The sequence below is a fragment of the Balaenoptera acutorostrata genome, chromosome 13 (genome assembly GCF_949987535.1).
Source record: "Balaenoptera acutorostrata chromosome 13, mBalAcu1.1, whole genome shotgun sequence".
Lineage (NCBI taxonomy): Eukaryota > Metazoa > Chordata > Mammalia > Artiodactyla > Balaenopteridae > Balaenoptera > Balaenoptera acutorostrata.
The window spans coordinates 14,134,050-14,147,857 of NC_080076.1; the positions used below are offsets into that span (position 1 = coordinate 14,134,050).

The 13,808-nt window shown below is 35.3% G+C and overlaps 1 protein-coding gene across 2 annotated transcripts in view; it reads left to right on the forward strand.

The window, feature by feature from the left end:
- The window catches only part of PIGN (phosphatidylinositol glycan anchor biosynthesis class N), a 111,942-nt gene that overhangs the window by 17,155 nt on the left and 80,979 nt on the right, over positions 1–13,808 (forward strand). For both annotated transcript variants that reach the window (XM_057526991.1, XM_007192001.2), the window contains exons 7-13: positions 1,192–1,316; positions 2,437–2,567; positions 3,462–3,578; positions 6,105–6,145; positions 9,036–9,095; positions 10,336–10,428; positions 11,549–11,604. In XM_057526991.1, coding sequence (XP_057382974.1) covers positions 1,192–1,316; positions 2,437–2,567; positions 3,462–3,578; positions 6,105–6,145; positions 9,036–9,095; positions 10,336–10,428; positions 11,549–11,604 — 623 coding nt within the window. The remainder of the gene's footprint in view (positions 1–1,191; positions 1,317–2,436; positions 2,568–3,461; positions 3,579–6,104; positions 6,146–9,035; positions 9,096–10,335; positions 10,429–11,548; positions 11,605–13,808) is intronic.

The following is a 13,808-nucleotide window of genomic DNA, read 5'->3' on the forward strand; positions in this document are numbered from 1 at the left end:
ACTAAACAGTTAGAGGAAGACTTTCCTTAGAGTTTTGAGACAGTCTCTGGAGAAGTATAGGAGACAAAAAAAATGGATGGATCTGGATTGCATATAGAGAAGAGTATTTCAGGCCAACAGCGTTATGTATACTTGAGCCCTGAAAGGAGAGCCAGCATAATGGATTTGGGGAACTGAAAAAAGGGGAGGTTAGCATGGCAGCAACACTTACTAGAGCACAGTCTGAGATCAGGCTAGAGAGGGAGTCAGGGGTCCAACCTGGACTTTGTGCCCTGGCCAGAGACTCATGCTTAATTCTAGTCAAACGGTTTACAAATATATGCCAATTTCTACTCACTTTTTTAAAAATTGTGGTAAAATATCTATAGCCATCTCCTCTATTAGGTCTTCCATGACTTCCATTTGCTTTATCCCACTTCCAGTTTGCCTTAGAGAACCCTCTTCTATATTCCCTTAATACCTCTATCTTAGTACTTTATTATGCTATGCTGTAATTTTTGATACATTGGCAACAATTTCAATCCTATGGGAAAAGAATCTAAAAAAGAATGGAAAAAAAAAAGATGTGTGAGGACTAACTGTTCCAATACATCCCAGAGGATTAAAAGGAACTCTGCTTTCATTTAAGCTTACAACTGCCTATATTATAAGCCATTGGATCTAACAAGCATTTCTGTACTGTTTATGCAAAAAGGAGGGGATTTAAAAACAAAACAAAACAACAAACAAAAAAACCCAAACAATTTCAATCCTATATACATCTTGTGGCAGAGATACTGTCTTTTTCACATTGTTAAATCTAAATTCCTATCAGGGAATTGTCTGGTACATAGATACATGATTAATTTAGAATAAATTCAACTCTGTAATAGAAAAAAAAAATATTGCTTAGAAGTTCTGTCTCAATAAAAGATAATGCCAGAAGTAGGCAGCCCAAGATTGATGCAGTCCAAGATTGCCATAGTGGTTCCACAACGTCATTAAGACCCAGTCTCCTAAGTTTCTCTTCTACCCTCAGAGCATGGTTTTAGTATAAGTACTTTGTGTTGGTAGGTCCTGAGGACAAATTTAAACAAAATAGGATAATTTAATTTTATAGTTATGTATAAATTTAATTAAATGTTTTCATTGGAATTACTTTTTAAATAAAATAAATGAACTAAAATTTTTTAACTGATTTGTTACATATAGGAATTCTTTCATGCTGCCAGAAACAACCAATCTTTGTTTTCTAAACTAAATGAAGACAAAATAGTTTTTTTCTTACATTTACTAGGAATAGATACAAATGGACATGCTCACCGACCATCGTCAAGGTAATTTAAATGCTGTGTTTAATTTCATGGTTTTGAGGGAAACACCTGTTTGAATTTTTAAAATATTATTATAATGTTTTCTTTGTAATGATCACAACAGAACTTATATTTTAAATAACTCTAAAGTAGAATAAGTTCTCATTTATATGAGATGTAGTATGATATAGTGGCTAAAATCACATATGCTGTGACCACACTGCACATTAATATAAGTAAAATATATCCTGTATGTGTATTGCATATTCTTCATTTATCAGGTCAGAGAGAAAAAACTTATATTTTAGAAGTATTTTAGTAAATTTTGAAATAAAAAGCATTTTTATGGTGTTAATATTTATATCACAAAAAGACGTAATTAGCTGTTCCTTATGTTCCATTTAATCAGTGCTGTATGTAGCAGATAATAGTATAAAGTTTTGTATATGATGTTTCAGTAGTACTCCTTATATTAAAAGAGCGACTATTTTTCTCACTTTTGCAGGCCATAAGAAAGGAAGAATTCATGTTATACTTTTATTCTTCATTTTGAATTTGATTTAGATTAGTCTAACTAACTGTAAAGCCTATTGGTTAGCTGCCAGTAATGAATACCTCATGCTTCCCTTCTTTAACACAATGCATTGTCTTATGTGATAGAACTTATACCAAACCATCCTTGTTCAACTGTATGGAAAGCTTAAATATAGTTTGTTCAAAACATATTATATTATAGTGTTTTATATCACAAACACTCTAAGGGATGGAAATATTCTATAGTTGAAACAGTGATGCTTACCTATTACTAATGTGGAAAGAGCAATATAGTTTACATTATGAGAGGCATGAACTTAAAAGTCATCATTGTTGCATTTGAGACTTAAAAAGTATTCCTTAAAATCTATTTGCTAATCAATATCTTTTTAAAAATCATTTTTGAAAATGATTCCAGATTTTTTTACTTCTTTAAGAGGAGAAGAAAATTACTTTTAACACTCTAAAGAGCTCTGATTTAAAAAAATATTAAAGATGAGATCTAAAAGTACTTCAAGGTACTGACTTTATAAGTTCATGTTGAATAAATTTGATTTTCCCAAATTAATGTAATTAATATAATTTAATTTTCTCTTCTCTTTTTAAACAGGGAATATTTGAACAATATTAAAATAGTTGATGAGGGATTGAAAGAAATTGTGTCTACACTTAAAGATTTTTACGGAAGTGATGGGAAAACAGCATTTATCTTTACTGCTGACCATGGAATGACAGACTGGGGTTAGTCTGTTTCTAAGTGATATATACTTTACGATTAAAGTAGTGGTAAATGTGGCTTGCAAATATCTTGTAATGTTGAAGAGGATTAGATATCTTAGTATATGCAAACTGTCTAGCACATAATAGCATGCATAAAATGTTAGTGTATAAAAGACTTATATAATCTTTCTTTTAACTATGAAAGGAATATACTCTCATTTAACATGAGAAATTAGAGAAAAGTGTGGTGAAGAAAACAAAAAATACTGATTATTTATCCACCTAGAATTAACTGTATGTGATGGCAGAGGGGGTGAGTTTAAGGTGGTATTACTGAGGGTACTACTAGATGAGCCTAGCCCCCCTGTGAGATTCCCAAGGCAAACACAGTGTGTGCACAGAGAACAAAATAAGGCAAAGCTGAGGTTTGGGTCACCAAATCACAATGTAGAATTCTTGTGAGCCGGTTCCACTTTATAAAGGGCTTTTGGCTATACCAGCCAGAGTGGCCTGGAAGAAAAGCATATAGAGACTTTGCTATCCTCTTCAGAGCAGACCTGGCCTCAAACTTGGGTGGTTACTCCCCAAAGGAGCTTTCCCTGTTCTTTCTGCCTTTGGTGCTACTCTGGTGGCATCTCCTCCAAGTCTTATTATTATTCTTATTCTTCTTTCAACCAGTCACTCAACGGATGTTCTGCTTTTTGTTTTTGCCTGTTTGTTGTTGATGCTCTGACTTGCTTTGGGAATATTTAAAAACGAATTGTTACATAGACATGCAAACATTTGGGAGTATGGTGGCTAGAATTAGCTATATAGAGATCAACTCTTTAAAACTAAGTATTAAAAAATATTTAGGTGTAAGTTAATTCTTATATATTGATACTTGTCTTATTACTCTTTGTGTCTCATTTGTAGGTTCCCATGGAGCTGGTCATCCTTCAGAGACTTGTACTCCTTTTGTCACTTGGGGAGCTGGAATCAAGTATCCTCAAAAAGTGTTAGCTCAGAAATTTGATGATACATATTTGCAAGGTATGAACATTTATCTTTATTGTTTTTATAAATGTGACATTTTAAAATAAAACCAAAGTTTAACTTAAAAAAATTACTTTTCAAGTTATAGCTTTCATTTTGATATTTGTGTCATTACTATTTCTATGTATTACTTTTGTATAGTTCATATTATTTGGTTTATAATATTCAGCTTGAAATATAATTGTTAGTTATTTGCCTTGTAAAAGTTCAAGTATAAGTTTTAATATTTTTTTTTTCACAAACCTTATTCCAAGACTTAGATTAAACCCTTGGCTTAGATCTTACCTGCAAAGACTATCAATTAGATAAATCACACATATGTCACAATTGATATTTCAAAACCAGACAGATTTTGCCCTGTCTCTAGTACTTTTGAAGGCCCTCTCTGTTGCCCAAGCCTCCCTTGCGTCTCAATCCATGACGAAAGGAATTCCTTTTTCTTGGAGCTCTGGTTATTTTGTAAGGTAAGGGTATTTTAGCATTTCAAAGCTTTTACTAATTGGACAAAATAAATTCCTCTCAAATGCCTTTCTCTGGATTAGTTGTGTCAGACTCATTCAAAGCACTTGTTAAGAATACAGATTAAAAAAAAAAAGTTACAGATTTCCAGACCTTGTCTGTAGGTATTTTGATTCCATGAGTCTGGGTAAGGCCTAGAAATGTTCCTTTTAAAACCTTCTCCAGGGATGTGGACTCCCAGCTGTATTAGGTATTTCTACCATAGAAGACTTTTTGGTTTGTATAATAAAATTTTCCTACACACTTTCTTTTTTTTTTGTTTGTTTATTTTTTATTGAGATGTAATTCTCTTACCATCAAATTCATGTTTTAAAAGTGTATGATTAAATTTTTTTAGTATATTCACAAGATTATGCAGTCGCCTCTACTGTCTAATTACAAAACATTTCATTGCCACCCCTCCTCCCCAAATCCCTTCCCATTAGCAGTCACTCCTTACTTCTCTCTCCATTGTGTGTCTATGCCGTATTTCATTGTCATCTTATGGACATTTAGGTCATTTCCACATTTGGGCTGTTAGGATAATGATGCAATGAACATTTGTGTAAAAGTTTTTGAGTGCATATGTGTTTTTATTTCTCTTGGGCAGGTACCTAGGAGTGGAATTAACGGGTCATGTGTTCCTCTATGTTTTATTTTTTGCAAACTGCCAAACTGTTTTCCAAAGCAGCTGCACCATTTTATATTCTTATGCTCTGTGTTAAATGGATTAGATTGAATCTAAATAGAAGCTAGGTTAAATAGTATGTTTGTATTGAATACTTAGGAGACAGAACTTTCTTTTGGCAGTTGATTTCTCAGTGACTTAACGTTTTAGAATTATATGACTTCAAGAATCATTACTGCAAGAATGTATTTTTTCTTATATGGATATTTGGTATCATAAGTTACAGAGAAAGGGAATGTTTGTGTTTTTCCTCATCAGGTGATTAGTCTGAATTTTTAGTAGCTGACTGGTAGAATTAGGATCATATTTTTAAACTTTATTAGCTTATTAAAGGAAATTTCATCATAAAAATGCCTTAGAACCCTTTGGGTAATATATCTTAAAGTCAAAAACAAAGTCTTAAAATCAAGACATGGCCTCATAATCATTTGTTTTGATTACTGTTTATTGAAATTTCTGAATTTATATGTAGAAAGATAGGGGAGTGAGGCAGTTTTCATAGTAACTCACTATACTACTTTCACATTTGGGATTAGTGACGGTGGGAGCATCAGAGCTAAAAAATTTCAAATATTTTGCAAGCAACTCTCATTACAGGAAAAAGAAAAGCTCAGATTGACTAACGGGCTATCGGTTGCCTTAATAACTCCCTGGAGCAGGACTGTCATTAGTTGCAGTCATGCTGACAGTTGTTATCATTGTGCCTTTTACTTCCATCTTTCCTTCCTTAGCCTTTGGATGTTTTGAAACCATTATCTCCAAATTATTTCCAAATTAATAAACTATCACAGAAAATATCAAATATTTACTTTTCAGTTATTCTTTTAAAATTCTAGTTTAAAAAATTTACAGCTCTTCCTTCTTAAGCATGCTTTTTGTTCATACTTGGCTTAAAATGAACTTTACCAATGCTTTCTTTTTCTACTGACCACTTATAATAATAAAATGATTTATTTTTTTATTCTTTTTTTTTTTAAATTTTCTTATTTATTATTTATTTATTATTTTTATTTTTGGCTGTGTTGGATCTTAGTTTCTGCGCGAGGGCTTTCTCCAGTTGCGGCAAGGGGGGGCCACTCCTCATCGCGGTGCGCGGGCCTCTCACCGTCGCGGCCTCTCTTGTTGGGGAGCACAGGCTCCAGACGCGCAGGCTCCAGACGCGCAGGCTCAGCAGTTGTGGCTCACGGGCCCAGCTGCTCCGCGGCATGTGGGATCCTCCCAGACCAGGGCTCGAACCCGTGTCCCCCGCATTGGCAGGCGGACTCCCAACCACTGCGCCACCAGGGAAGCCCCAAGAATTCTTAACATCAGCTCTGGTGTTTATTTTTATCTTTCAGAATGGAAATTGGAGAACTGGAAGAGACAAGATGTCAATCAGGTATTCATTAAATTTAATCATGTTCAGATTTAATTTCATCTATAAGAAGTTTAGACCAAAAAAATCTGGAAAAAAAGTATATTAATAATGATAAAAGATGATAAAAATTTTTCTAAAACATTTCAGTTACCAAGGGAAATCCTGTTAAATGAGAATATCTTAACCCCAAGTAATCTTCCTTTTGGCAAAATAAAAAAAAGCAGCCGCAAATAAAAGTGAAAGGAGAAGATGCCCTCCCTCCAAATAACACTGGCTAATTAAAGAATTATTATGCAAATTAAAATTTACATGCCTGTTACATTTCTGTGATTTCTTGTCATGGTTGCCTTGCTTAGTTGCTTTAAGCACAGATCTAATAAAACCCCATTATAGGTTTCTCTCCTGTTAGTGTGTCAGTTACCATTTCTTTTTTATTAATACCCATTTTATCTTTAATTCTACCCAGAGTTTTTACAAATGCAATGGAGAAAAAGTGACAAGAGTATATAGATTACTCAGCTAGAAACCTTACATTATAGGAAAATGAGTGGCCAACCTAATCAAGTTAGACCAGTAACATTATCTGTAAATATGAAGCACAGATTTTTCTTGTTGAAGATATGCTGTGTAGACAGCCATCTTTACTATTTGTGGAAGGCATGGCATCGCTGGTATGTGGCCTCCAAAATGGCGGGAATACCTTACTTTTCCAGGTCACCTCACAAGCTGACATTCCTTACTGTGGTGGATAAACCAAGGTCTAGGGTCTTATTTTCAGGCTCACGGTTATAGAAGCCTGTTCTTTCTCAGCATATTAAGAATGGTCTCTTCACTCAGGATGGATGCTTATTATCCAAGTGACAATGTATAGAATCAGATAGCAGTCTATTAATTTGCAATAAAAATCACTGTCAAAGGGATGGGAATAACTTGAAGTCCATAAAACAAGAACATGTTTTTTATATAGACTGGATCATAATCAAAAACAATATAGATTCAGCTACTGCTCTCTGAATACTGCTTCAGATCTACATTAGATGAGAATTCTTTATTCATTCCTTCTGCCAACACTGTTGTGTGTCTGCAGTATGTTTAAACATCGTGCAAACATTAACATTAACATTAAAATATTGAAACATTAACACATTAACATTAAACTTTGTGTAAGGGATATAATGGTGAATAAAAGCTGACACACTCCCTACCCTAGGAAGCTTATAGTTTAGGAATAAGATAAATTTTATTTGTATTTATCATACAAATAAACATAAAATTATAGCCGTGATAAGTACAACAAAAGAGGCCTGTGAAGCTATCAGAGTACAAAGCAGATATATCTCATAGGCTGTGTGGTCGGCAAAGGCTTCCTCAGAAATTGAGGCTTGATCTGAGATTGAAGAATGAGAAGCAGTTGCCAGGCCAAGGCAGGAGGAAGGGAGCTTTTCAGGCAAAGGAGCAGCATGTGCCCAGAGCTCTGGTAGAGGGTACGTGGCATTTTAAAGGATCTTGAAGAAAGCGGGTGTACAGAGCAACAGACCGTGGTTTGATGTGAAGCAGAATAAGGTAGACACTGGACCACACAGGGCCTCATAGGCCCTATGGAGTTAATCCTAAAGCTTGAGGAAGCCTTTGAAGTGCTCAAAGCCTGGGGAGTGACATGATCTGATTTTCTGTGAAAGGATTCCTCTGGCTGCAGCATGGAGACTAGATCAGAGGAGGCCAATGGTGGATTCTGGGGGAAGGAGAGGAAGCGATTAGGTGGCCAATGGGGTTTTCAGAGTTCTATAAGATGGTAAAGAGAGTCTAGATGGTTAAAAGTAAGACTGAGAGCCTGGGACCAAACTCCAATTTTAAATGGGGGCTAGAGAAGGTATCTGGAAAGAAGCCACAATGAGATTGGAGACACTCAGTGGAGCGATGTTACAGAGGCCCAGGAGGGGGTGGTCCACACAGCACTGCCAAGAGGTCACGTAATTATAATCATCACACAGCATTTGTAGCCACTGGTTAGTGCAGGACTATTGTGCGCCAGGTACTTTATAAATTTAGTCTCATTTGATCCTGCCATAACTCTGTAAGGGAGAAACTTTTATTTCTTTTTTAACTGATAAGGAAACTGAAGCATTGGAGAGGTTAAATAACCTGCCCAAGGTCTCAGAGATCACAAGCAAGTGTTTGAAACTGGGCATTCTGACAGCCAAGTATTTTACTCCCTGAAAAATTGTATGGACTAAAATAAAAGCAATCAATTAGTTGTAGAAAAATGGAGGTTATTAGCTCTATAGGAAGAGCGGTCTACAGGATGATAAAGAGTCAAAACAAGTTAGAGTGGCCTGGGGAGTGATGAGGAGGTGAGGCCATGGGGACAGAAAGCACGAACAACTCTTCTGGGGAACTGGACTTGAAGGGAGCTCTCCAGAACGATATTTGAGGTCTTTTGTCCAAAGAGCCTCTTATCTGGTTTGTATCTTTTCTGGACTTCACTGGCTGGCAAACCAACCTCCTTCTGATACATACTGTCTTTAATTTATATATATATATTTCTTTAGTTAAAGTCTATTTTTGCTATTTATTTTCTATTTAAAGCATCTTTCTCGTAATACTCAAAAACTGTTGCATAAAGTGGTCAAGTTTTTAGCATCTAGAATAAGTAACTTTTTGTTTTATGTGTTTTACATTTGGGGCTCCTAGTGGTTTCTCGTCAAATTTAAGTTTTCATAAGTTCACGTACCTCTAGCAAATGACATTTTTTAGAGATCAGTACCTACTATGTATTAAATAAATGTTTGAAGGTAATGGATTATAATGAATATCATGGTTATTTTTCAAACTACAGTGATATTGATTAGATTATTTACTTTCCTTGTTGATCTCTGTCGACTTCTTAGATTTGAACTTCTTCTGTTTGTAGGCTGATGTTGCACCACTGATGGCTGCTCTTATTGGAGTTCCCTTCCCTCTTAATTCAGTGGTAAAGAATACAATTTTCTTATCAACTCTCAGAATTAAAAAAAATTATTGTACAGTAAAATTTACTTTTTTTGTGTTTCTGAATTATCTTTGATTACATTTAAAAATTTTTTCCTTTATATTTCTTTCTAAAGATGTTAACACCTCATAATTATGTATGAAATACAACATGGAGCACAAGCCTAATAGCTTTTCTTAAAAAATTTGTATTTTCTAAAATGTAAATAGATTTATATCTTTGTATTTTAGTTACATGATGAAAATATATAAGTATTTTTTATTGTAAGCAGCAGAAACTGAATCCATTTAAAGGAAATTTATTAAAAAGATATTGCTGGTTTGCTAAATCAAAGGGGTCCTCAAAAGCCAGACTGGGAAATGAACAGGAACCAAGAGTGCTCCAGAGACTCAGGAGAAAGAAGCTCACCATGGTCCCATGGCAGGGCCAGTCTGCAAGGTCACCGGCACTAGGGGAGAGTAGCATTACACCTGTTGTACTCTCTGTTCCTTGACTCTCAAGTGTCCAATTCCAGTGCTTACCATTTGAGTGGTCTGGCCTCAGTTATTTGTCTACCCTTCAGTGAGGGAAGGCTGGGGGGGCCTCATTAGAGACCTACTATGCTCTACCTGATATCTCAACTTAGAATGGTAATGCTGTTAAGAATGGGAACTGGATGCTGAAAAGCTAAAAGCAAACAAAATCCATTCCCATCAGCCATTCTTCCTAGCCCTTCAAATCAAACTTAAAAAAAATAATGTCATCTACCTCAGAACTCTGATATGACCCCTATAGTCATAAGTGTGTGTGTATGTCTGTCACTGAAACCAAAGTTTCACAAAACAATCCTTACCATTACTATGCATAGTAGTATAGTCCTATTTTTCTTATTATATCTTTTTTTCCTTCTTAAGTGAGCTGGCTGTGGCCCACCATAGTAATTTTTTGTGTGTGCAGAGCACCTTTAGTTCACTGCCTGCCACATAGTAATCTTTCAATAAATGTTAGGTTTTATTGAACTTAATTCATCTCTTTTGCTTTATTTACTTTATTATAACTACTTTGTAAGAAAAAATAATAGAACATTTTTTAGTTATGGTTTTTAAAAAGATTTTTTGTTTAATTATTCCAATAATTTGTCCATATGTCATCTCTATTGCTTCCTTTGTAAGTCTGTTTTGTTTTATAAGAATATTTTGAGCTTTGTTAGTTCTAATATTAAATCAATGTCTATTATTTACAGGGAACCCTTCCTGTGGATATACTTAACAGCACTGATCTCTTCAAAGCAGAGAGCATGTTTACAAATGCAGTACAGATTCTTGAACAGTTCAAGGTAAAACAAGACCACACACAAAAATGGATGCTATTACAATTTAAAAATTACATATATTAAGTGAAAATATTTGATTTTGCATTTTAAGAAATGATTTTCTATAATTTATTATCTTTAAATTTTGTGTGTTTAACTAGTGTCCTAAAGTTTCACATATCTGAGGTGCAGGTTCCATGAATCAGCTTGAGGGTGTAGAATTACCTTTGAGGAGTGTCCCTAATTGTTAGAGTACCACATATGCTCATAAAGACTACAAACCAAGTCTTTATCAATGGAATTTGCCTTGTAGAAGTAGGATTAGAGATTGCAACATTTCTTGTCATTCCATGTATATTATTATATGCATTAAGAGCTTAAACAAGTGATCATTTAACTGAAACTTTCTGTTATTCTTTTTTGTTTTTGGCTGCGTTGGGTCTCCATTGCTGTGTGCAGGCTTTCTCTAGTTGCGGCGAGCAGGGGCTACTCTTCATTGCAGTGCACGGGCTTCTCTGCTGTGGAGCATGGGCTCTAGGTGCATGGGCTTTAGTAGTTGCAGCATGTGGGCTCAGTAGTTGTGGCATGCCGGCCCTAGAACACGCGGGCTTCAGTAGTTGCGGTGCGTGGGCTCAGCAGTTGTGGCGCGTAGGCTCTAGGGTACACGGGCTTCAGTAGTTGTGGCTCACGGGCTCCAGAGCGCAGGCTCAGTAGTTGTGGTGCACGAGCTTAGTTGCTCCACAGCATGTGGGATCCTCCTGGACCAGGGATTGAACCCGCGTCTCGTGTACTGGCAGGTAGACTCTCAACTACTGTGCCACCAGGGAAGTCCCTTTCTGTTATTCTTAATAACAGAATGTGTTAATGCAGCGTGGCTTATTTTGTTTCCTAAGAATTAAAGAAGTATAGTTTAATTACATTACAATATGTTATTTTGCAGGCTTGATATGCTTAATTCTCAGCTTATTGTAATGGTACAATAATATTAACATTTTCTTTAGATATTTATGAAATAATATAGCAACACAAAATTCCATTTATTTCTGTCCCTGAAGAACCATTTCAATGGATGTTTATATTTCAAAATGAAATTAATTTTTTTTTCTCATTTATAATATAAAGTATTTTCATACTTGGTTCGCAGGTGAAAATGACTCAGAAAAAAGAAGCTACTTTACCATTTCTGTTTACACCATTTAAGTAAGTCTCTTATATTTTTTATTAACTTGTAGGAAATAATTTTTCACTGAGTTTGAAAGCTTGACAGGGTAGATTAGGTACTTAGAAACACTGTCTTTTTTGGGTATGTTAGTGCAGTCTTCTAAATGAAAGCCTCTTCTATTGTTTTATAAATAATGAACCAGATGCTATATACCTTTGAATGGCTGGTAGAGGAGATATAGGGGCACAGAGAGATACGGGAAACATTAAGGAGATAAATTCAACAGGGCTTGACTGGGAAGGTGTGGGGCTCTTGGCTTGGTTGATTGGGAAGATGCTTGTGCCATATGGCTTATAGAAAGAAAGAAGAGCTAGTATGAAAGGTAAGGATGAATTTACTGAGTTCAACTTACATTTGAAGATACCAGTTAATTAGTTAAAAATAAGGACTTGGATCTCAAGATAGAGATAAGAATTGGTTATTAAGATTTTGGAGCCAACAGCATAAAGATGGTGGTGGAAACTGTTAAACATGTAGGAGGCTCTGGGGAGAATATAAAAAGTGACAAGAAAAGGCCAATGAGACAATTCTGGGAAACACTGACAACTACTTGGGCAAAGAGGAGAGTAGATTTTGGTGGGTAGCAGATTTTGTCCCACATCCAGAAAGATGTGCTTTCCTTAAATTGAGAATGGGGAGATTTGAGTCATAAATGTGGCTCTGCACCACCGACTCGGGCGGGTTTACTCAGCCTCCTTGGACTTCGTTTGCAATTAGTAGGGACTCACATTTAATTAGGAAGGATTTTGCTCTTGACCAAAATAAATAAAAACTGTTTGAAATATGGGTGGTAAGGATGTGATTGAATGACTTCATTGTAGTTATTTTTTCATAACTTATATAGCACTAGACTAGTATTCATAAACTAGAAACTATTGCCCTCTGAATCATGTAATCACATCATTCTCTATGGCAGCCTGCCTTTGTGTGTATGTGTGTGTGTGTGTGTGTGTATGTGTATAGGAGAGCAAAAACAAAGCAAAATTAGGATTTTGCAAGTTATGACCATATGAAATTAATTATATTACATATGTCAAAGGTAGAATTATTTTTGAGGAGTGTCCCTAATTGTAGGATTATCACATATACTTATAAAGACTATAAGCCAAGTCTTTATCAATTAGAATTTGCCCTATATTATATCATTTAGATATCATATGCATCTGTTTATTTGTAATGTAGAGGTATAGTCAGTAACAAAATAAACAAATAAATGAACAAGAAATATATTATCAATTTTTGATATGAAGAAAATACACAGGACATTGAAAGTAACTGAGAGTTACTTTAGGTTAGCTACTTGAGAAAGACTGATCAGGGAAATGCTCTTCTGGAAGGGGTTCAAGTGCACATTGCCCACCTTCCTCCACTTGGCCCGGGAGCTGACCATGAACTTCCCCTGCTTTCATGTTCAACACCTGCCTGCGGAGCCACTGCTAGCTTTGTGTCACCAGGGGGCCCAACAGAATGGTTGATTCTCACCCACTGGCTCACCCACCCTGCCTGCAAACTTGTCTGGCTGAAAATCATCATTTGTTGAAAGCCTGCAGTATGACCAGAAAAGCCTTGGATAAAACAAAGAATTGACTCGTGAGGAAATAGATAACTGAAGGAATAGAAAAAGGCTTAAAAATATTAAAATCCTCAGAAATATCTGAGAAACTGTTGTATCCATAAATAAAAAAGCAGCACAAACTTTACAAAATGAGAAAAAAAATAGGATGCATTTTTTTAAAAAAATGCAAAATGCAACTAAAAACTTACAGAATGATAAATTGTACAAGAATGGTCCAAATGGGAGGCAAATCCTCCAAATTAGAACAGCAAGTAGACCTCAGATGAAGTGAAATGAATTTTAAGTAACATATGCACTGAATGAGAAGCTGGAGGAAACACTGGAAGGTGTCGTTTCTTCACCCCCCATACACTGGAAACTTAAGGGAAAAGGAAACATTTTAAATTGTACAATAAAAGCAGGCTTCTGAAGCAACCTAAGATGTGACATGATTTTGAACAATTGTTGGGACTGTAAGAAAGATTTGAAGATTGGCATGTGGATCAAAGCTTCAAAGAAATAGATGAGAAAATTTAATTACAGTATAAAACTTTGCTACTGAGTGAACAGCATTTAAGTAATCATAAATAATGTAAATATTGGTTTTCAGCTTTTAGAGTCAAACCT